This window comes from Tursiops truncatus, chromosome 10 (genome assembly GCF_011762595.2).
Source record: "Tursiops truncatus isolate mTurTru1 chromosome 10, mTurTru1.mat.Y, whole genome shotgun sequence".
NCBI classification, from domain to species: domain Eukaryota; kingdom Metazoa; phylum Chordata; class Mammalia; order Artiodactyla; family Delphinidae; genus Tursiops; species Tursiops truncatus.
Window position 1 is genome coordinate 29,736,752 of NC_047043.1, and position 24,378 is coordinate 29,761,129.

Below are 24,378 nucleotides of genomic sequence, written 5' to 3' on the forward strand. Positions count from 1 at the left end.
GGACGTATTTAAAGAAAACCTTTAGTAATTCTATTCGGTAGAAGGTACTGATTTGAATACAGACAGGCCTACATTTCATCAGAGGATCCTAATGTGTTTATTCCATTATCCATATTAAAAATCAGAGACCTACCTCGTCCACTCCGGCCCACAAATCTCAGATCGTTGAACCTTGCTACTTGGTTTTTCATAACAGCAGAGGCATTTCGGAGCTCAGCAGAATAATTTTCATCATTACCCGCCATGACGGTAACCACAGTCCCATCTGGTACCTCTCCGAGGGCTACCACCTACGTAAAACAGGAAACACAGCAACAATAATGGCACATCAGAAAAGCTTAAAAACTGAGACTATAGTCGCATGGTAAATGATGCATCTTATCAGGACTTAGTGCTCTAGTCCCGTAATGGCAGACAGGAATGAGGCATCTGCATATGCGTTCGGATGCCACTTCAAAGAGACCAGTGTTTCAGGGTCCACCCATTCCAAAGGCAGGCAAAAGTTTCCTTCATTTGTTGTTGGATTCTTCACAGAATGCATGTACATTTTTATTAAATCCCCATGTTAAGTTGTCCATAGGAATTATGCCACAGAAGGAAAGCTGATGGCCCATCTGCAGATTGCATCGTACATAGTAAGGCACCGCCTGTCTGCAGCCTGGAGCGCCCTGAGGTGTGGTCTCATCCAGATCACAGGCCAAAAAAAAAAAAAAAAGGAAGTCTGGTCAGCTTTATGGGAGAAGATATTTAGGGGAAATCTTACAGTTACTGACTACAGGGAAGACTAAATGTAGTGTGGTATCCAGAACTACATTTCATCTCCTTACTTTGAGCTAGATATTCAGCTTTCAATCACACTGCAAAGAACTACGGAATGCCCACTCTGCAGTGGGACCCATGGAATATACAAAGCCATCAAGAAGCCTAAAGTCTAGGTACAGGATAAAGATATATAAGAGGCTGAAAATGACCACCGACAAATGACTGGTATAGACAGAAAATACACCCGTAGCCAAACTTCTGTCTTGTCCCATCTGCCATCTTGGAATGACACGCTTGCCTCCTTAATCTTCAACAATTAACCTGCAGCCGATTAACTTGGGAAGTCAGGATCCAGAATAATCAGTCTTTCAGTCTAATAAACATTTTCACCGCTGCAAGGCATGGATCACACTCCAGGGTCGGCTAACTTGCAAATTGGTGCCTCTGATTAACATGGAGCCCGGAAGGGAAGGCCGGCGCAGAGTCTTTGCTGTCATATATAAAACACACTATTCTCAATCCATGAATTAAGGCCTTGCTCCTTGATAACATCCTTTCTCTCAACTAACTTCCAGGATCCTATAGTATTCAGATGAGTTCCATCTCTTGCTCGTTCGGCTTCCAGATGCCCATGTGGTGACTAAGCCACAGCTCTGGCTACAGTAGCCCCACTACCCTCCAATGACAATATCCATGTGTGCTTGCCTGTCTGGCAAATATTACCCTCATCCTTCTGCTACTCCCTCTTTTGTCAAGATGTCCATAAGGCAAACCAAAGCATTTAATTCCATGCTCCCAATACAATTTGTACGTAACTCTCATTAAAGCAGATTCTTTACAATGCGATGAAACAGACATTATCACTACGCTTTGGAGCTGCATTTCCCTCACCCTTGAACCCTACCCTAGCACCCCTCCACTATACCCTCTGCTCAAGCCAGGGAAACAACCAAACAAACAAACGTGTCAATATTTTTTTCACCCTTACTGTTCTCTTAGGCTGTTCCATTCCTTCTTTAGCACTTTGTTATTCAGTTTAAAACCTTAAAGCCGTCCTTAAATTACAGAAACCACTTCCTGAGCATCCCACTGGACTCAAATGATCCTCATTTCAAAGTATGTATAGGAATGACCCATCTGCTCCTTGATAGGCTAGCCCAAAGCTATGAGACTCCCTCTTAGGAGCCCAGATTATATTAGACTAGAAATTACACAAGGCAAGGGCCTTCATCTGTCTTGTTCACCACTATACACCCAGCTCCCAAAACAGTGCCTGGCACAGAGTAAGTGTTTGATAAATATTTTTGAAATAAATAAATGAAAGAGCTCCACAAAGAGCACCACTTCCCACTGCCAACAGTCCATGAGAGAACCAGTTAAAGGTTGAGTCAGCATCCCCAGCTAGCAGCAATATGCCCTTGCTCCAAACCAGTTTTCTGACAACTTTTTCCATCCCAGAAGAGAGGGACTCATGCCCACTATCCTTTACCCGGAATATACGGTTACTCTATTCAATCTGAGAAGTCTCCCAGGTCAAGGGTAAATCCCTTGAGAACATGACTTCCTTCCTGCATACTTGACCTAGGGCCTCAAGTGGCTGCTGAACACAGGTAACGCTGTACACCCCTGATAGGGGCAATGTACTTTTCAACTTTTTGAATTCACAAGGCCAAAACTGTGCACATTTGAAAAATACTGAAATACTGAAAAAACTGACTGTCTGCCAGTATTCATCTGAATGTTTGACATTTTTTACGCTCAGCATATTGTGTTTTAACACCTGCTGTGAGGCTTTCTATGTCAAAGTAAATATGGAACCAGTAAGTGCACTAATGAAGGTAGAAAAGTTGTACTGTTTAGAAGAGAATTAATGCACCAAAAATCAAGAGGCCCCACTTCTCCCCCACCTCTGTTACACATCTGCTATGATCTCAAGTAACTTCATCTCCTGAAACTACCGTTTTCCAATATAAATTGGAAATCGTTTTCTTAAAGTCTGTAAAATGTAGAAGATACTATATAAGTATAGAGTACGATTATAATCATGTACTTTTTGTAAGATGAGCAGGCTAACTTCTGTTCCAAGTCAGCTGTGTGCTAAACACAGGCTTTTACTTATAAGCTTCCTTAAAGGGTTCAATTGAATATGTAATTCTTTACTTCATGTCCTGAGATGTTTTTTGGTGTTGTTGAGAGATACAGGAGGACTGCTGATGGGTTTCACTCCAGGCTGGCTAAATTTCATCTAAAAAAAGTGAAGAAATCTGTCCCAATATAAAGATTTTTAAGAGCTCTGGGACATTATTATTTTACTGCATATTTTTAACATAATGGATTTTTTTTAGTTAGAAGAAAAGGAAAATTGATTCAATATGGGAAAATACAAAAGAAAAGATCCCTAAGCGTGAGATACATAAATCCATTTTTCTTTGCTTAAGCAGTATAATTAAATATTAAATATTGGTATGTTTTATGCATTACATTTAATAACAAAACAAATAGGTCATCACAAAATGTGTGAGTCTTCTATGAGGCTTACAACTTGGCCCGGAAAAAAAAAATTGCTAACTAACAAGATATAGTGACAACTTTTCCTGTTATGGCTGAATTCTATTTTAATGGCTAAATATATTGGTTCTTTCTGCTATTCACTCTACCAAAGCAGATTGCCTAATGTTTTTCTGAGGAAAAAAGGGGGGTAAGAAGTAATGTATGTGACTTTATATCAATCAGAAGTGTAATTATATGTCTGAGGGTTTAAACAAAAAGTAGATCTCTGAAGCTAAAAAGTTTCCCTTGGAGATTCTCGACTGTGTTTATCTAAAAGAAAACCAAAAGAATCAAGAAATTTTTACACATTTCATCTGTACCAAACCCAAGCAATGGAAAACACTTTAAGGGGTAGAGAGTAGTCAAAAATCGCCCTTTAACTAGTTAGGAGTTAGCACGCATTAAAATTTGTTTCCACACTACCCAATACAAAAAGTTGTTCTGCAAAGAATAATTTGTGACGAAAACTTGACAGTTACTTTTCTAGGTGCTTTTAACATATAAAATCTACAAATTCAAGAAACTTCATGGGGAAGAGGGAAGTAATTTTGTGTCCTGACATTTTAGAATAGAGAAAGAAGTTCCTTTATTTAGCACACCTCATTATAACTAGCATTTAAATCACATGATACGGAGCTTGTGCAAAATAAAGTAAAAGAATATTTAACTCTAGAAACGCTATTGAAAATTTTTATGAGACTCCCTACGACTAAATCTGTGAGTTACTCTGAAAGAGGAACAACAGAGAATTAACTCAGGCCCTTAAAATTGTTTTTGTGGTCTTATTATATGGAAATTTAAATTGCCTATGACATTTCCACGTACAGAAGTCTAGTCTTCGCTAATCAATTACTCTTACAGACCAATATCACTGGGCACATTGCACTTGCAGCAAAACTGAAATATAATTATTTTTCAAGATAGAATCTTATCAAATCTTTCTTCGGAATACAAAGAGAGGTAAGGGAGTAATTGCAAAAAGGAAAAGTTTTATTTCTATGATAATTATTTAAAGATAACTTTAACTATCAAAAAGTTTCACAAATATTACAGTTACTTCTTAGAATCTAACTTAGAATTTAGAAAAACCTGGTTGAATTGTAGAGAAAAGAGGAAATACAATATAAAATATCATTTCATAATTTTTAAAATACATGTCAAAGAGAAATTTGACGGAAATTACTTCAATTTAAGCCAGAAACTTATGAGCCATGTATCAAGCTGGTTTAGATCATCTAACAATGGATATTCTGGAATTTTGAAAGGATACAAACAGCAATGCCAATGGGGAGAAAATAATGAACGATATTTTACCATGCCTGTTTTCAAATATAAGTTTTCTAAAATTTCTGAGTGTTTATTTTCCATCTAAAATTATTTGTTTCCATTACCTTACCAGTAAGTTTTATATACTCAATCCTAAAATTTTTAACTTTATTTTTATTGCATTTAAAGGCATAACACAAAAACGTGTCTGTCTTTACATAACTTGAGATCTATTACGATTTACATAATTTTGCACAGCAACTCACAGTAGGTTTAGCAAAGTTTTAACAGGTTTAATAACCTGTTTGTTTAGGTAAAATTACATTCAAAAAGACACAAACATAAAATCTGATCATTAAACATGTAAGGAACTACAACTCATTATGTCAAATAGTTATTAGCTGCATACTTGCTTATGAAGAGAAAAATGGCCAATGACGTTGAAAAATTATTTTCAAATAGGAATTGCTCCATCATTTTGAAACCCTACTTATGACAAATACTGAAAGGTATCATTAAACACGCAGAATTAACTATGAGCAATAGATCATATATCTAAAACTGTGTTTTTTTTCTTTAACATTGCCAGAAAAACATATGATACTGGTAAATAGATAGTCCAGCGTTTGCTAACTTAAAACAGTGCAATAGTCTTACACTACTTTTAGCTTTAAAATATACATCTGGACTTAAATTTTCTGCATAGTGTTTCAGCTTGAAGCTATTTAAAGCAGCTGAGTTATGAACCCTGAACACCAGGCTTCAGGGTGGAAATGCTGACAGACCCCTAACTTACAAGGGTGCTACTGGATACAGGGCTAACATGTTCTCTCCACTATTTCTACCTGACCATTAACTAATGAGCTGAATTTGCGTATTGCTTTTTCATCACTACAATTACCTAGGACAGAAAGGGCCTAGGATCTTCTAATAGTATGCCTTAACTATTTTAAGCTTTCAGTGAGATACACCTGAGAGAAAGGTTAAAAATATTTATTTCCATTTCCTTGACACCTGGGAGCACTGAACATTTCAAAACTGCAGAACTTTGTTAAAAATATAACGCTAATAAACAGCTTGGTGTATTTTAAAGTATACAAGTTGTTTTTGCACTTTTACATGTCAGAGTATAAATGAATTAACTACTTTCGTATAATCCTAAAACAAGATCAGATGAACAGCTCTAATACATGACATGTCTTAATACAATACATTGCCAATATCATTCTGAAGTGCTGTTTTAAGTTAACGTATCACAACACAGTCTACTGAATGCATTTCTGATTCTCTACCTTGCCGAGCTCAGTGTCACGGACATAAAATATGAGCTCAATAAATATTATATTGATTCGAATACCAGACTTCTCAACAATTAAGTCCTGTGTTAAATATATTTACCTGTCTGCTATCTACCCAACAACACTATAATTTACTGTGTACATAGCTCTAAATATGACAGCCAAATTGCTGTCACCACTTTTAAAACTGAGACTTCTTCATATTACTTCTTCTTTGCACATGTATTTGATTATGTTGCAAGAGTCTAGAAAGTCTACAGCTCACAGGCTTTTATCTTGAAAGTAAGGTAAAAAGAGGTTGTTTTTACTAACATTCAGATGAAAACAAAAAAATTATTGTCAAAATCTGGATGTTCCAAATACCTACACGTGTTTTCAACAGAGACAAAACTTCTATACTGAGTGGCTCTCAGCTGTCGCCCGCTATTTGAATTTTGTTAAACACAGGTAGTGGGGTGGGAAAACATGAAAGTCAAGTTTTTGGTTAACTCAATTTAACTTTCAATTAATATGAATTAAAACATTCAGTTTAATATGGCTGTGTGTTATCTATGGTCTTGTTTACTGGTTAAAAGTAAACAATCTGTAATTAAAAATAAATATGATGAATGGCAGAGAAAGCAATTTATTTTTAAAATAATTTTAAAAGGGTGGTAGTGAGAAAACCTGAAGATAGCCAGATTATCTGAGAATAGCTTTAACTAAATTGTATTATATCTTTATGCCAAAAACATCCTTTCTATCCAAAATATTAATGCTCAGAATCAATTCAGCACCATATATGTAAGAGTATAGTTCAAGACAGTTATACCTTAAACATGTTTAGCAGGACAAACGGAATGTAGAACATCAGACATCTAAATGACATCTTTTAAAAATGTAGGCACCTATCCTTAATTTTTTCATACCCTAACTTGTGGCACTTTATATATAAAATATCTATTTATTTGTATTATTTGCTGTTTTCATCCAGTGTTTTTTTTGTTTGTTTGTTTGTGTCTTAAGGGTTTGAGGGGGGGCGTGGAAGCAAATTTCCGCTCTCACATAAAGCCAATTAGAAAATTCTGGGCCCTTGGAGGATGAATTGTAAAAGATATCTCTCATGTGAAAATCCGAATTCTACGATTCGCCTATACTCTGAGTTTTTCATATTTCAAGGAAGAAAAGCTTAACCTACAAAATGGGTGGTTTATAAAAGGAGAAATGGGACGGTTAAAACACACACATTTCTTGAGCCAGCTACAAAATGAAACTTGCCCCAGAATGCAACATCCCCTTTCCATAACAATTCGTTCGATTTCTGTTCTGATACAAGACATAGCGAGATAACCAGCTCTAACTGACCTGGACTCCTCTTTCTTTCCACGCCACCCACGCACGGAATCTGAATTGGTGCGCGTGGGGAGGGGGTGGTCAACAACCGGGAACTGCCAGTGGCCCGTGGGAGTTTGGCCCCAGGGTCCACAAGGGAGGAACTGGCAGGATTCTTCTCTTCCCCCCCTCCCCCCAAGGCCTGGCTAACCCTGCTCTCCACAATCCCAGAACCCAGGGGACCCAGGCCCACCTTCGCGGGTTCAGAGGCTAAACAGGGCCGGAAGCATCTTCCTGGGAGCGCTCTCGTCCCTGTCTGGCTCACCGCCCCCTCCATCCCAGGCGCCTAGTCCAGAGAGGGAGCACGGCCCGGGACCCCATCTCCCCAGCAACCTGGGACGCTCCCGGCCCTGCGGGCTCCGCGAGGGGACGAGGGCTGCCCGAGGGATCCCGATTGCCTTACGGAGAGACTCCGGACCCTACACCCTCAACCTGCGGAGCCGCTGCCCGCGACTCCGGCTGCTGAGACCCGCCCTCAAACTAACGGGCCGGGAGGGCGGAGGAGGCCGCGAGGAGCGCGCAGGGCGCTCTCCAGCCCGGGAGTCACTCCCTCGGCGCCCAGGCCACGGGCCCGAGCCTCCCACGACCTCTCAGAAACGGGAGGGACCTTTGGGGTCTGAGTCCTTAAAAGTAAGAATAAGGCGAATCGCACAATATCACCTCAGTTTTCAAGGCGGGCGAGCCGAAGGCATTTCACAGGTTTCCCTTCTCCCTCCCGGGCGCAGCGAGGCGGGGAGCGGGTCCGGGTGGAAGAGTCGGCCGGAGCCCCCGCCCCCTCCACTGGCCCGCGCCGCCTTGCACTTGAGGGTCCGGCGCCGGGGACTCCCGGACTCCCCCGCCTCCGGGCGCGCGGCGACCCCTGCAGCCCCGCCTTCCTCCCGGTAGCGGGAAGGGGCGCGGGTCTGCAGACGGAGAAAACGCCCCCGTCCTGTCTGCCCCTCACTGGCTCCCTGAGTCCCTAGGTTCGCCCGGGACCCTCTCGGATACTGATAATGCGGCCCACGCGCCGCAGCCAGCAGCCGGCACGCGGCGCCCCGCCCCGGGCGCAAACGCCCGGCGCCGGCACCCCACCAACACCGGCCCCCGAGTCCGGGAGGGGCCGGAGCCGCCGAGGCGCAAGCGGGTCAGAGAAGGGGGCGCCGAGACGGGCGGAGGGCGTTCGGTTGGGAAGGGAAGAGCGCGGAATTCAGGGGAGGGGCGGCGCGGCGGCCCGCGGTGCGGGCCCGGCCGGGATGCCGGGGAAGGGGACGCGGGAGTCTCGGGGGAGAACGCCGGGGATCCTCGCTCCTGGGGAGTGGGGGCGGGGTGGAGCACGTCCCGGCGGCGCCGCCGAGAGTGGGCACCTGGGGGCTCCTGGGGGAGGGGAGACCGCTCAGAGGAGTGGGTCGGGAAGTTGGCCGGAAGGCTCCAGGGGTGATGAACGGATAAAGGGGACAAGGGCTGAAGTGGTGGCTACGGGCACAGGTGGGAGAGGGAAGGATCTGCGCGGGGTCACTAAGCCCCGAGCCCGCTGTGGGATCCGGAGGAAGAGGGCCACACGGGGGTCCCTCGGGTCAGAGCCACCGAGGTAGGAGCCTTGGAGGCCGTCCGAGTCAGGGGCCTGGCCCCTGTGGGCTTGGAAACGCCGGCGGGCAGGTCCAGCGGCGCCCGGCCGGGGGCGGGGAGCGGGGGGCGGCCGCAGCTTCTTACCTTGAAGGCCACGGGCAGGGTCTTGTTGCAACGCCAGTGCGAGGGCAGCACGGAGCACAGGAAGTTGGGGCTGTCGGTGCGGACGAGTTCAGCCGGGTGGTCAGCGATGATCTCCACCATGGTGCGGTTGTCGTGCGGCGGCCGCAACCGGGGCACCGCGGCCGCCGCCGCCGCCGCCGCTGCCGCCGCCGCCGCCTCCTGCTGCTGCTGCTGCTGCTGTTGCTGCTGCTGCTGTTGCTGCTGCTGCTGCTGCTGTTGCTGCTGCTGCTGCTGTTGCGCAGCCACCACCGGGCTCACGTCGCTCATCTTGCCGGGCTGCAGGCTGCTGGAGGGGGGGCTGAAGCGCCGGCTGGTGCTCGGATCTACGGGAATACGCATCACAACAGCCACAAGTTAGCGAAGTGGCCGGGGGAGGGGGAGGAGGGTGGAAATGAGGGGCGAGGAGGAGGAAATTGGGGGGGTGGAGGCGAGACGGGGGAAAGGGGCTGGAGGTGATGGGGCTGAGGAGGTGAGAAATCAAGTTCGATGAAGCCGACTGCCGGGCGGAGTCTGACGGGAGCCAGAGGTGGCGGTGCGGAGCAATCGGGTTGGCGGGTGGGGAGACCCGGGAGGCGCAGATCTTGCCGGAGCCTTTGGAACACCCGGGGTGGCAGCTGCGAACGGGCACCGGGATGTGTTTGGCCCGGGGAGGCGGGAGGCTTCAGTTTGCAGCAGCTTGTAGTGGGGTCCCGTGGGGCACCGCGTCCTGGGTGCGCTGGCGCCCCCTCCCAGTTCGAGTCCGGCGGTGGGGCCGAGTGGGTTCAGCAGTCCAGCCCCGAGGCCAGCATCGCCGCGCGCTGCCCGCCACCGCCGCTCCGCGCCGCGCGCTGCTGCCCAGCTGCAGGCGTCCGCGCCGCCGCCCGCCCGCCCGCGCCGCTGCCGCCGCCGCCGCCTCCTCCGCGGCGGCCGCCGCTCCCCCCGCGCCGGCTGCACACTCAGATTCCTCCCGCGGCGGCTGCCAGCCCGGCTCCCCGGCTCGGCTCCTTCCTTTCCCTTCTCCTCTTCTCGCCCTCTCACCGCCACCTCCTCGCATCCACTCTCTCCTGCTCTTTGCAAAGCACCCCTGACCCTTGTGCTTCGAGGTGCCAGGAGGTAAGTCGCGGGCAGCGGATCTCGGGGCAACGGATCTCGAGCCTGCGAATCGCAGCCGCTGCCGCCGCCCGCCGGCCGCGAGAAGGAGCCCCCGGGGCGCCGCGCGCAGCTTCGGAAGCCGAGAGAGGCGGCCCCGGTCTACGGGGATCTCGCCTGGTCGCGTCCTCTTGCTTCTCGCCTCCTCCCCCCAAGACAAGGAACCCCCTCTTGGTCGGAGGAGGTTGAAGCTGAGACGCCAGAGAGCCGCCGGCTGATCTGACTGTCGTTATTTTTCGTTGTAACTTCAGGAGAGGAGGAAGGAAAATTCTTGAGCGTCTGTGCTGACTTCTCAGCTCTCTTCACCCTTCCCCCACCCTACCCCCCCTCCACCTCTGCCGGAGCGGCTCCCGAGGGAAAAAAAGATTTTGCAGGGTTTGGGTGGGGTTTTTTTGTTTTGTTTTGTTTTTGTTTTAGACTTAAGTGACACAAAAAATTGGGATGGAGGGGACACTTGTCAAAATACTTTTCAGAAACTCAAGTGGGTGGCTGGACACTTTTCTTCTATATTCAGACTTGTCGTTCCTAGAGAACAAGGGTGAGTTTTTTAAGGACTGGAAAACTGTCAGCTTGATGATTAAAGTAAGTTGCAAAAACCCTCGCTGGGGGAAAACCCCAGCAGTTTTCCATGAATCTCAATCTTTTATTGTCTATTTTGCATCTAAAACTAGGTCTAATGTCTTAACTTTCTCCCCCACCACTCCCGGGGAAAAAAAATAAAACTACAAAATAAAATATTTAAAATGCTTCAATGGCTATTTATTTATGTATTTATTTCCCAATGTGGGTTTAAAAAGCGACTTTGGATCCCCAAAAAAGTTGTGGTCCAGAGGATGAAGGAGCGCAGGAAAAAACGGCAGTTTTACCTAAAATGTGGTTTTTGGAGGCTGGGATTTCTAATGATTAGGTTTTTGTGGTTTATATAGACACGACTCTGGCTAAGGCGATCATTACGCTGATGAGAGTCAGAAGCACGTGGGTGTCTCCGACCAGCCTCAAACTCTGAGCCTTCAAAACAAAACAATGTGGGGCGCCCGCAGAAACCGGGAAATCCGCTTGAGGCTATTGCACCCCTAAGAAGGGGGCACCGGGCCGTTTCCCCTCCTCGTAGTGTACTGCTACGTTCCTTGCTGTCAATCTCCTTTAAACCTCGCAAAGCTTGAAAACTTGTCTGCAAAAAGAATCATCAGTTGCCAAAGTTTCAAAGATTCCTAACAGCGTAGCTGACACTAGACAGTAATAAGTGATTTTATAAAAGAAATGAAGTTACAGTGCCTCCTCTTCGGAGTATTCAGGAAGAAACATAGTTGAGTCATCACTCATCGCCCCCCGCCCCCATCTTACTTAAATCAATCCACGTACCCATTAATCGGCATTTTTATTGCTCAGCGCAAACGCCTCTCTCACCCCGGTAGCGACCTGCCACGACTCTCCCGCTTTTTAAAGCGTCGCTTCCTCTAGCCCAGCGGGCACTTGGGGGTCTGCGCCTTTGAAGGGGCCTGGAGAGCGTGGGGGGCGCGGAAGAGGAGACCTGGTGTCTGTCAAGGTCTCTGGAGCCTATTTCAAGCGCAAGATGAACTTGGAGAGCTGTAGTTGAGTGGCTTGGGGACCAGGATTGCCCTCTAAATAGATGCTCCCTCGACTGAGGGGCCTCCAGCCGTGCGAGCGGAGGTGGGGCGGGGTGGCTCGGCGAGCGCCCTCGCGGGGGTAAGGATGCGGTCCAGGGGACATTGCTCTTTCCTCTTTGGGGCTTTAGTTTTACCTTCCCTTTCCCCATCCACAACTCCACGCGTCCCTCGTCCGGCTTTCCCTTCCCCAGTTTTCTCCCCCACGTTCCCGCCTCTCCCCAGAAATCCCCCCGCAGACGCGAGCCTCCTCGCCGCGCCCCTCCCGCCTCCTCGGCCTTCCCACGACCGCCTGCCACCCTGGATGACTCATTCTGCATCACCCGCTGGGACACCCCCTGCCCAACCTACTCCTCGCCGCGGCCCACTGGCCTCGGAGCCCGGGCGCCCCCGGCATGCGAGGAGGACCCACTTATCCCGACGGACTTGATGCGCAGCGAGGAACGGAGCTGTCTCCTGCGCCTGTGATTTTTAATTATCTTTTCGGTCACAGGGGAGAGCTCTAACCCCGGGCACTGCCGCGCTGCCGGCGCGCGCCAGGGTCGCGTCTTCCGAACCTCACGCGGCCGACCAGCCAAGGGAAGCCAGGCTTACCCTTCCAAAAAAAAAAAAAAAGAGAGAGAGAGACCAGACTGCCTGCGTTAGTTTCCTACCTTACACCCCCGCCCCCCCACTTAGTCACATGCACCGGAGCACACACGCCTCACACATCCCCACACTGACACATAAATACACATACACAACTCACACATAAGGCTTTTTTTTTTTTTTTTTTTTGCCTTTTAACGAGACAGTTTTATTACGGGCGCATTGCACCTCAGTCTATCAAAGATCTCTGACTTTTTTTGTTGCGTTTTTGAACGTGTAGGGGCTGCAAAGGAGGAGAGAAGTTACCGGAAGCTGATTATTTCTGTGGTCAAAGGGAGATAAAAATTCAGTAACTACCATAAGTCGGTGTTATGCCGCCTTCTTTGGAGTTGTCCTTCTCCCTGGAAATCCACAGAACCGGGAATTACCAGAAAATGTGTTGCTCAGTAACAGTCAATATTTCAAATATGGGCGACCAGACGGGCTTTTTTGAATAAGAACTTCTAGGGCAGTTGAACTTAAGTAACCATCATGGGGGCTTTTCCTTCCTCTTTCTTTCTCCATTGCTGTTTTGTCCGTTCTTTGTTTTACTTGGTGGATAGCAAAATATGCAGGCCTCAGTGTTTGGGTGCTTTGACTGGGGATTTTAAGGGCTATTTAATCAATGGTGAATTATTTATTTTAATTAATCATATCCGGTAATTCAGCTTTATAGCCATCCTTGGACATCCTCCCTCCATTTCACATTTCAGTGGAGCTAATATAAGCAACTCTTGGAAGTTACTAGTCTTGGATTCCTTAAAATATCCTACAGTTATTTATAATGGGGAAATGAAATTTTCCACCGAATACCCTAACAACGTTTCAGGTACCTGGCACAGCGGATTTTCAGTCTCCTTTCAAAAATATCCTCTTGCTGAACATTCACACTTTCAGCTGGAGCTGACTGAGCCTGGAACTGATGATGTCTTGGCTCAGAGTGTTATACTTAAAGGAAGAAAACATTTTTACAGACCCCTAAACTGAACCTCTCCCGGTAATAGTAGGCACAGAGGGAAACTGTGAAATTTTACATGTGTGTATTTTGTGCTATAGTTTGTATGATCTCACTCTTGGGCTTAGATTTTTTTTTTCTACCCTGAAATGTTCAGAACAAATCACCCAAAAGATTTCTCTTCAGAAGCATGCCTCTTTTCTGTTGTATGTTATGACATTAAAACACGCACACGCACACACACGTTTTTCTGAACATGTGCCTATTCCGGAAAGTATAAGCATTAATTTTCCCCTCCATCTCCTTTAACGTTTAATATAACTGTTTAGTAACAACACCTGGAAATTCTGACTTTCCAGACAAAGAAAATGAGATGTGAGATGGTCAAGTTATTTATCAAGTCAAAGAACTGAACTCCCAAAACCAAGACCAGAATCCGTGCTTCTTTCATTCAGGTTTCATCTTCTAACCACTAAATTATTTTATATATACTTTTTTCTTCATGAAAAATGAAAAAGTCACTGTGAAATTGTAAAACAGATTTCGATGGGCCAGCTAATAAAGTGGGACAACCTTTCAGACGTGCAGTAAAATATAATGGACATATTGATGATTGCTAAAGTTTTGAATGGTTGTATGGGAAAACTTTATAAATAGAACCATCTTTAGAGAGTTTTCCTTTGAACCGTAATTGAGTGGAAGTCACCCAGCCCTTGTAGAAGTAGCACTGCCAGTAGACCAGGTGTTGTCACACTACAGCCCACAGGCCGAATCTCGCCTGATGCCTATTTTTGTATAACCCACAAGTTAAGGATGGTTTTTGCATTTTCAAATAGTTGGGAAAAAATTAAGAGAAGAATAATATTCATGACACATGAATCTGATGTAAATTCAAATGTCAGTGTCCACAAAGTTCTATTGGAACACGGCTTTATTCATTTAATTATGCATTGTCTGTAGCTGCCTTTGCCTAAGACAGCAGAATTGTGTAGTTGTGAAAAGGACTGCATGGTCTGCAAAGCCTAAAATATTTAATATCTGGGTTTTTTCTAAACAGAAAAAGTTTGCCAATCCCTGCCCTGAAGAGAAAATGATGCAGGATTCTGGTGGAATGGATCAGCAGAAAGAAGTAGCTATTTCAGAAGATGGAAGGATGGAGTGTTTATAAGGTCCAAATTGGTTCTTTAAAAGTGAAAATTCTTTCCTTTAACTTATTCTTTTCTGTATAAAATGTTAATCAGTTAGACTAGTATTTTTCACTTAATCATTTTAGATGGACCAAAATGAAAATCAGAGAATGAGAAGTTAGTGCGTTTGCATGAGCTCTTTAAGTACTGTTGTCTTACACATCTCTATATGTCAGCATCTTCCATTATCCTTCACAGTGAGAGCACATTAACTGCATAGATGAGAAAAGAGTAAAGAAACTTCCATGTAGTCTGAACATGAAAAAAAATACGTATGGCTTGCACAGGTTTATTCCATGTGCTCTACAAATGATTACACAAGAAACGTAAATGAGCTTACCAAGAATTTTCTGGTATACAAGATTTTCACAAGTCCTATATATACTTTTAAGATGGTTAGCTTAATAACTTAAGTGATCCCAAAACTTTCTGACGTATTTTTTTCATTTTAATTTTTTATACAGTTCAATACTGTATGATTTGTTGTAAGCTCTCTCAATGTTTCCCTTTGTCAATGGACCTATAATAATTTGCATGGCTGTAACAAGAGATGAATGTCTGTAGTTAGAGGGCTTAGCATCATAAACCTTTCCTTGTTGTTCCAGTTAGCATTCCCATGGACCATTTTCAGGTATTTATAAGAGAGTACAGCACTGTCATAAAAAGGCTGACGCTCGCCATATCATTTCCACATTGACGGAGCACCTGTCTAATTGTACTTCAGGAACGACGCTGACTAGAGTGGCACATGTGTTTGACGGTAATATCAACTTACTACATGACACCGTTTTTACCTCAGGCGACCAATATAATTTCTAAAAATCTCATTTATTACCCAGGAGTCAGAGAAATAAAACTCATCTTCTTAAATCAGCCCTTTGGTATTTTGGTGTTGGTAATTGTCCTATGTGGGTGGCAGTGATCTGCGAGAAGTAGTGCAATATTATATGTAAAAGTTTACAAATGTCTGTGATGAAGCATCTAAGAACACCCTAAAAGGAAGTAATAATTTAACTTCTGTAGTAATTTAACCATTCTTTATTGATGTTCTTGCATTTTACTTTCAAGGCACCAAGGCAGGTTGCTATCCAATTCTAATCCCACTGCCCACGGTTCTACAGTTTCACTCTAGACTTTGGGACGGTGGCCTGAACCATTTGTCTGCTCTCTCCAACTTGCCTTCAGGGTGAGAAACATAAATCATAGTAGTCTTAGTCCAAATAACAAAGTACAAAACCAGCATTTGCTCAGTCTGAGAAATTTGAATTACCAACTAGAAAGGCAGAAAAAATAGAAGAGGGAAAAAAAAACAGAACAGCAGTAATCCAACCTGGTTCTCTTAGCTGCAATCCTAGGGGATGCCAGTGCTGGGTCACCATCCTAAGTGTTTTATTCCTCTGTATTTCATATTCAGAAACTCTTCCTCCAGTGTTTGCCCCCAGGATTTCCTGAACTAGACTTTTCTCAGAGAAAGCACTTTCTTTTTCCCATCTAGCCATAATCGAGTTCTATACGCAATGTTTCTTTTATCTTTTTTAACTTCAGATGAATTATCTGATTTATCTTTTTGTCGGGCAAGATCTGTTAATCACACTCCTATAAGTCACAATTTTTCCCCAGATCATTTTTCTTCCCTAGAGGAGCCAGTTATCAACTTATTACCTCTCATGTCCATATTCATCTTTTTACCTGCTCTGTGAAAATGGATCTGGGCCCTTTAAATATTTCTCCTTACCAGCTGGCATTGATATTTTGTCAGTAGGGGGCATTGGAGAAACGTTACAGAGGGAAAAGGGTTTGCTTCCTGGTTCCCTTGTGCTCAACAGGGCAGGTTGCTACAGCCCTTCAAGTGTAGCTTCTCTAGCTCCTAATTTTTCCAGCACACACTCCAGCAGTTTCCCCAGGGCCCAGCTGCTGCAGCAAAGTTGGTTTCTCCAGTGCCAGGCTCCTGCTGTGCACAGCCAGCCGCCACCGGCACCCAGCATTTTCCCCCAGCACCCTCCACCTTTGACTGTTTTATAGCAATGTGTCTCTGGTAAGTCACCTACTTGGGAACAGCTTTCCCTAGCAGCCTAGAGCGCAGATTGCCAGCAAGTTCCACCAGTGCGACTTCTCTACCATCCAGGCAGGGAGTCAAAGCTGTGCTCTCCCAATAAGATCTGTATCTCAGCCCAGGGGGAGGAAAGAAGGGGACTCTTTCTTGGTTGCTCTGTTTCAGTCCTGAGGATAGTGGATGCTCTTATTCTTAGTCTTTAGTGTTCTCTTGACTTCTTTCTAGCCAATTCTTTGTTACTCCAATCCATTTTTATAGGCCACAATTATATTAAACTTTCCTTGTTCAAATTACTGTGTGGTCTGTCTTTCCTCATTGTTCCCAGACTGATATTACAAGGGTTTAAAATTTTCTGGCCCCCATGATGTCCTTGTTCACAGTGTTTTCCATTTGTGGTCACACCTTTTGGGTCATTATAAGATGAGCATTTCCAACATTACATCACATCTATTTGACTTATCTCTACCTGAGAAGTATGATAAATATATACTTAGAAGACATTGGGAATTCCCCTGGCAGCCCAGTGGTTAGGACTCAAGGCGCTTTCATTGCCAGGGCCTGGGTTCGAACCCTGGCTGGGGAACTAAGATCCCACAAGCCGCATGGCACAGCCAGAAAATAAAAAAAGAGGACAGCGAGTAGAGGTAAAAAGGGTCAATATTCTCCCGCCCAGAGTCTCTTGACATCTGTCATGAAATCCCATAGTCCACACTTCAATTAAAATATACATAAATAAAATCACACACAAAAATTCCAGAGCTGCTCCATGCCTAGATCCAATAAAAAGCCAGAATCAGGGAAGGTGGATAGATATCTTGCAGGATCTGGAGAGCAAAATGCTACTGCCCAGGAAAGACAGGGAGCCGGATTAAATGATGCTGCCTTATTGTACTTGAAGTCAGAGACTAGGCGATGCTATGTTTCTACAGTAAAATAAACCAGAGAAACGCTGACTGAAACAAAATAAATAGACTTAGTACTGCCAGTTTTCTCCCAGCTTTTAATATGCTATAGGTATCTTGAACCTCCACGGAAGAAACTAGAATATAGCATTTCCCAAATTTACTTAATTATTTCTGCTGAGCAGATTTAAAGTTCTTTGAAGTATTTTTAGAAAATCCACAGCTAAATCAAAGTGGAAAAAAGTTGTTGGAACATTAACGGGACTATCCTATCTAGAAGGGAATATTGTAATGTAGTGGGGAAATAAAGTTGGCTAAGGTACTTATAGCTAGGTCACGGGGACCTTGGTACCATGATTCCTACCTTTGTACACATTTACAGGAGGGAGAATGTTTAGGCTGCTTCTAGAAGCCTTGATCTTGGTGCTCATCCCACCATCCCAGCCCATTCACCCTTCTTGATCTGAACAGAAGAGTTGAATGGAAGCTTTTCTGGGCAGGGCCAGTAGGAGGGTGAGGCAAAGATCCTGCAAGGGCGGGGTCCCATCCTATTTTATTTTATTTTATTTTTTATTTTTTGGCCACACTACAGGGCATGTGGGATCTTAGTTCCCTGACCAGGGATCGAACCTGTGCCCCCTGCAGTGGGAGCATGGACTCTTAACCACTGGACCGCCAGGGAAGTTCCCATCCTATCTTTATTTAAAGTTTTGATACTTTGCTAATCGTGGATCTTTTGGTATTAAATTTGATTTTTAAGAATACTGCATGAAAATATTATCTTGAATAATGGGTTTCTTGGAACACCCTTAAATTTTGCACTCAAGGCCAGTGCCTCAATTCATTTCATCCTAATCCTGGCCCAGCTCTGTGGGAATGTGGAACTTACAGAGCAATTCCTGACCTCCCTGCTTTGTCACCATCTTTCCTTTTTTTAATATATTACTAAATGTAAATACAAATTGCAATAATTCCATATTCTCCCACAAAAGAACATACCTTATGACTTTCAGTACCTAACTGAGGTTTCAATAGCAGATATAACAGAAGAGTTTGACCTTCAATAATATAATAAATAATATGTAAGGGTAACTCTGTGTATGTGTTTACCTGGTTATCACTCTTTGGCAACAAAAATACAAATCATCTGCTTTTAATTATGCAAGTTTTTGGCCACTTGGTTGTGGGATCTTAGTTCCCCGATCAGGGATTGAACCTGGGGCCTCGGCAGTGAAAGCGTAGAGTTCAACCACTGGACTGATAGGGAATTCCCTATTATGCAATTTAAAAAAGGCAAAGATGTGTCTTCTTTGTAGTTTAACTCTGTTTTAGAAAAATTATCTTCAATTTTATTTAAATTAAATACGTTGCAAACACGATACACTTAGAGCCTGTTACTTTTCATTTCTGTAAGTGTAGTATTGGTGTTAAATTCATTAGATTCTTTTAATAAATTAAATGGATTCCATTATCAAATCTTTATAGGAGTTTCATAAGAGACGATTCCTACTGGTGTCAATGTGGTGGAAATAAACTTTCACCAGAGTGGGGAAAGAAAAGTAAGGTATTTTAAAAAAAAAAAAAGTTACTTGGCCACTGTCCTTTCTTCTGTCAATACAGTTCTTTTTCTGTTAATTCAAATCTTTGCCCAGAGAATATATTTATTTCTCTTTCCTAAGTAAAATCTCTAACTTTCTATAGTTTTTGACGACCAGGTTTGAGGCTTAACTGTGACGTGTTGATTCTTAGGCATTTTGAAATATGGATTTTCCACATGCCTTAAAGTCAAACTTTTTACTTGACTCTTCCTAGCAAGTCTTAATTAGGATTTTGACTTCAACATTTAGGTCAGACTTATATGTATATGGCTAATGAACAGATCTAAAATCTTATTTGACGCTATTCTCATTATTGTCAAGTAAAAAAGAAACTGATGAAACGTTCCAGATCTTCATCTGATATGCTTAGTTTAAAGCTTATTTTCTCTAAGATTACTGAAAATGTGGGTTGCATCTAGTAGTTTCATTGAACATAGCTGTTTTTTCCTGTTTTTAACTTGCTTCACTGTTTATCCTTATTGAAGGGTATTATTATGGTGTGCCCATAACTGTAACATGGAAACTAGTTGAGGTGTTACAATTTGTTACATGTTGTCATTCAAGATTTAATCATGGCTTCTTTGATGCTAACAGTATTGTTGACACAAAAATAAATATCTTTTTTCAAAGGTATCTGTGATAAAACTTGAACTATGGAAAATATATTAATAAGCTGAGAATTACTACAAGTATGATACATAGAGCCCTAACGTAGAGTCAGCTTTGCAATTTGAAAGTTTTTCAATTCTCAACTTTGTTTTACAAACTTTTATAAACTCAACAATAAAATTTCCCTCTGGCAAAAACATTTCTATTCAGAACCAAACTTTCTATAGAAGATTTCCTACTGTCAGTGTTAAAAATTTAAAAACTGGGAGAAAATTTGTTGGAAAGTTGCATTGCACTTGTCACTGAAAAAAGGGGAGGGTGGCTTATATCTAAATAAAGTCTAAACAGTCCATCAGCGATTTTTATTACACAAGTATGAAAAGAAAAAGAAATTCGCTTTAATTCATTCACTTCACCCTTGAAATCATTGTATTCTGTGAAAATCTTATGTGGCCTTGATAATTTTAATACAAGTTGCTCAACTTTCTTTTCTTCCCTGTCAGAGAGCATGCAATTTGAAGCCACTGAAAGAAAAAAAAACTTTCAGAAGGTTTATATTGGAGTGGAGTCTTGGTCTCTTCCCTCTGAACTCCCTTCCAGGAGCACAGCAACATGACCACATGTGAACTATAGCTCTTCTCGGCACGTTTTAGAAGAGAGGGTAGAGGTGCAAAATGGGAAGTGTACTGGTACATCTTTTTTTTTTTTTTTTTTTTGCGGTACGCGGGCCTCTCACTGTTGTGGCCTCTCCTGATGCGGAGCACAGGCTCCAGACGCGCAGGCCCAGCGGCCGTGGCTCACGGGCCCAGCCGCTCCGCGGCATGTGGGATCTTCCCGGACCGGGGCACGAACCCGCGTCCCCTGCATCGGCAGGCGGACTCTCAACCACTGCGCCACCAGGGAAGCCCCTGGCACATCTTTTTAACTAACTCACCATAAAACCTGGAACAAGGGCTCCAGACCAACATGTCCTATGACCTCACAGAAATTTCCATCTGAAGATTCATTCCATAAACCAGTCAAGGTCAATATGTCCAATATACCTAGCTCATTGTTCCAAGCAGAAAGGGAAACAAGGGACAACATTTATACTGCAAAGGCCCACTGTACACAGTCCTTATTTCCCCCCATCTTTATTAATACTCCTACTGAACACAGGATTGTGAACTCCCTAATGGTAGGGACTATACTTGTTTGGCTCACAAATAATCTGGAACCATACCACAGAAGAAGTCCAGGGAATTCCATTCCCACTATGTTCCACATGTACACAATGTGAATAATGTTCCCTGGAGTGGTGTAACATGGTAGCCCTAGGTAGCCCTGGCAGCTAGCGTAAGGCCTGGCTTATAGTATGTGACCAATAGATATCAGTTGACTGAATGAATGAATGTTCCCTGTTAGGCAGAAACTTGGGTATCAAGATAAACTAAGAAACTTGAGTATTAAGATAAACTAGTCTTCATCATTTTCCACTTCTAGTCTATCACCTAATTCTATTAATGCTACTTCCTGAATATCATTCATATCTGTTTTCTTTCCATCTCCATTACCACTGTGTTAGTTCAAGCCTCTATCATCTTGAACCTCAACTGCAAGAGACTTCCAGCTTACCTCCCTGACACCGTTCATGCCTGCCTCAATCCCAAATCATCCTCCATGCTCCCATCAGAGGTCTCTTTTTATAACACAATGTCAACCATGTCATTACATGGCTTGAAACTCTTCAGTGGTTCTATATCATCTATCTCATGGGCCAGGGGATAAAACACTTCACGATCCGGCCTTCTCACGTTATCATCACAGAGCCACAAGTACAGGGGTTAAAAGGTGAAAGCCAAATTTGAAAACAAACATATCTTATGAAAAACCCCAACCTACACATCTCCTACTATCCCTTGCCCCCATGTCAGCCACATTTTCTCTCTCTCTCTTTCATCAATGCTATTGCAATTTGCATTTACTTCCATTATTGCACTCGTCTCCTGAATTCTCTGTTCACGTACATGTCTCTCAAAGAGAGTGTAAATTCCTTGAGGGCAGGGATTGGTTTCGTTCATCCTCAGCACTTAGTGTAATGTCTAGAATACAATAAGTGCCTATAAATATTTGTTTAAATGAGTCAATGTATAAATAAACTTACTTAAAATTCTGTTTCGACCTGAATTGTCTGTCCTTTAAAATAGGAACTTTTCGTGTTGTTAAATCCTATAGTTCTGTCCGAAATGATCAAATACTGATGAGGATGTGGACCAATGGGAAGTTTCTTACATTTTATTGAGACTGAATTGCGGGGAAAGACTTGGGATCACAGCTTGGTAATATCTAGCAAAGGTGAAGCTGCACATATGCTCTGTGCCTTTGCAGTTCCACACCTAAGTATCTACCCTGGACGGGGAACACATAGAAAATGACGATAGGTTACATGTTTTACTGGAGTAAAGAAATGAGGGGCTCGTGCTTGCGGGCAAGGAAGTGCGGCTTCCACTACTTCAGCCCACCCTGTGTCCTGAGTGCTCAGGGATCGATACTTTTTGCTGCATCAGTGGTCTTCAAACCCGGTGTAATGTGGTTTGCTGTATTATTTAAGAATACTCACTCTGCTTTAGAAAATCAGAGAAGCAAATGAGGATAAATGAAACTAAATATAGAAGCTAGTCGTTTGTAAGACACATTAGACATAAAGGAAATAGAGCATATGTGTACTTAACGTCAATTGAAAGGGTTAGAAGAACCAAGAGCATCAAATAATCATGACACACTACGTAAATATGAGGCACTCAGTATTCCCAGGGTCTTAAATGGGCATCCCATTGATGACATCCATTCTGGCCCATGTGTCCTCTGCCCAATAAACTCAATAGCTCCTCGTCAATCTAATGGGTAAGCTACAACTATGACCAGGTGTACCACAAGCAAGTGTATACTGGCTCTAGGAACCTTCCTTCTGCAGAACACTGTTGCATAAACCTCCATTCTGGCTTGTAACCACACCATCAGGAGAATATTAAAGCATCAGAGAAAGAAATGAAATATACAAACTTTGCATAATTTGGAAATATGCACCCTCTTTGCACCCTATCCTAAGTGTATCAATCTATACCATCTCTATCCTCTTGCTTCTTCCTCTGATTTCAATTAATTTCAATCAATTGCACGACTCAAGATTCTTAATGTGGTCTGTATGCCTCTAGTTCAGTGACAAATAGCTTGCCTTCGTGTTCTTAGAGGCTACCGTTGATTGCATCAAGATAATTTCCCACATAATGCTGGGTTACATGTACCCCTACAGGACATGAGAACTTTCCAGGAACACAGATTGTTTTAAGAATTAATTTTAAAATCCTCAAAGCCATATATACTTAAAAGTGATCTTCCTGGGAACTTGCCTGTGCTTCGCATTTTCTCTCTTTATATTTCCCTTTTCCCACTTCACAAAAGAAAGGATACCTCCTGGCCACCTTCCCTTCGTATTACGCATTGCCCCACGGCAAATTAAAAATCTCCTGGCTGCCACACAGAACGTCCATTAATCAAGACACCAAAAGCACCATTTCAGTGTGCTCCTTAAGAGATGCAGTTCCAAAAGAAGTTTGACTTTCATGTTCAGTAATTATTTATAAAAGAATATAATGCATTTATGTTGTTTTCATCGGTTGTATACTATGGGAACACTAATAATATAATAACTCAAACCAGAAGTATTTTAACAATTAGAAACGTATGGAGCTAGGAAGCTAACAATTTCTAATTTACGTACCTGTTAATTTATGTACCTATTTTTGCTGCTGAAAAATAGTGCAGCATTACTGGTTGAAGATTTTCAAGCATAAAAATATATTACATTAAGACACTTTCTGTGCAGGATGTATGATAGAAGTGGGATGAAAGGAAACAATGTAAAACTTTTGATTGACAAGGATCTTGTTTATATATTATTACATAATGGTCTCAAATCACAATGAGATACTGCTTCATATCCACTAGGATGGCTATAACAAAAAAGATGAACAATAAGTGTTGGAGAAGATGTGGAGAGATTAGAACATTAATGGTGGGAGTGTAAAATAGTGTAGCCACTGTGGAAAATAGCTTGGCAGTTTCTTAAAAAGTCAAACATAGGGCTTCCCTGGTGGCGCAGTGGTTGAGAATCTTCCTGCTAATGCAGGGGACACGGGTTCAAGTCCTGGTCTGGGAAGATCCCACATGCCGCGGAGCAACTAGGCCCATGAGCCACAACTACTGAGCCTGCACGTCTGGAGCCTGTGCTCCACAACAAGAGAGGCCGTGATAGTGAGAGGCCCGCGCACCACAAAGAAGAGTGGCCCCCGCTTGCCACAGCTAGAGAAAGCCCTCGCACGGAAACAAAGACCCAACACAGCCAAAAATAAATAAATTAAAAAAAAAAAGTTAAACACAAAATTACCATAAAACACAGCAATTACACTCAAGAGAAAAGAAAATATACATTCACACGAAAACTTGTACGCAGGTATTCATAGCAGCATTGGTCATAATAGCCAAAATGTGGAAACTACTTAAACGTCTATTGACTGGTGAATGAATAAATAAATATGGTATATCCATTCAATGGAATATTATTCAGTCATAAAAAGGAATGAAGTACTGATCCATGCTCCAGCATGGATGAACATTGAAAACATTCTGCTAAGTGAAAGAAGCCAGACACAAAAGACCACATATTGTGTGCTTCTGTTT

The 24,378-nt window shown here is 43.4% G+C and overlaps 1 protein-coding gene across 6 annotated transcripts in view; it reads right to left on the reverse strand.

Annotated features, from left to right (window-relative positions):
• The window catches only part of RUNX2 (RUNX family transcription factor 2), a 314,495-nt gene that overhangs the window by 218,115 nt on the left and 72,002 nt on the right, over nucleotides 1-24,378 (reverse strand). For 5 of the 6 annotated variants that reach the window (XM_033864134.2, XM_073810667.1, XM_033864132.2 and 2 more), the window contains exons 3-4: nucleotides 8,937-9,298; nucleotides 134-290 (exon numbers count right to left, since the gene is read on the reverse strand). In XM_033864134.2, the coding sequence (XP_033720025.2) occupies nucleotides 134-290; nucleotides 8,937-9,298 (519 nt within the window). Of the gene's footprint in view, nucleotides 1-133; nucleotides 291-8,936; nucleotides 9,317-24,378 lie in introns of those variants that run through there. The other variant, XM_019949876.3, reaches the window with a different exon arrangement.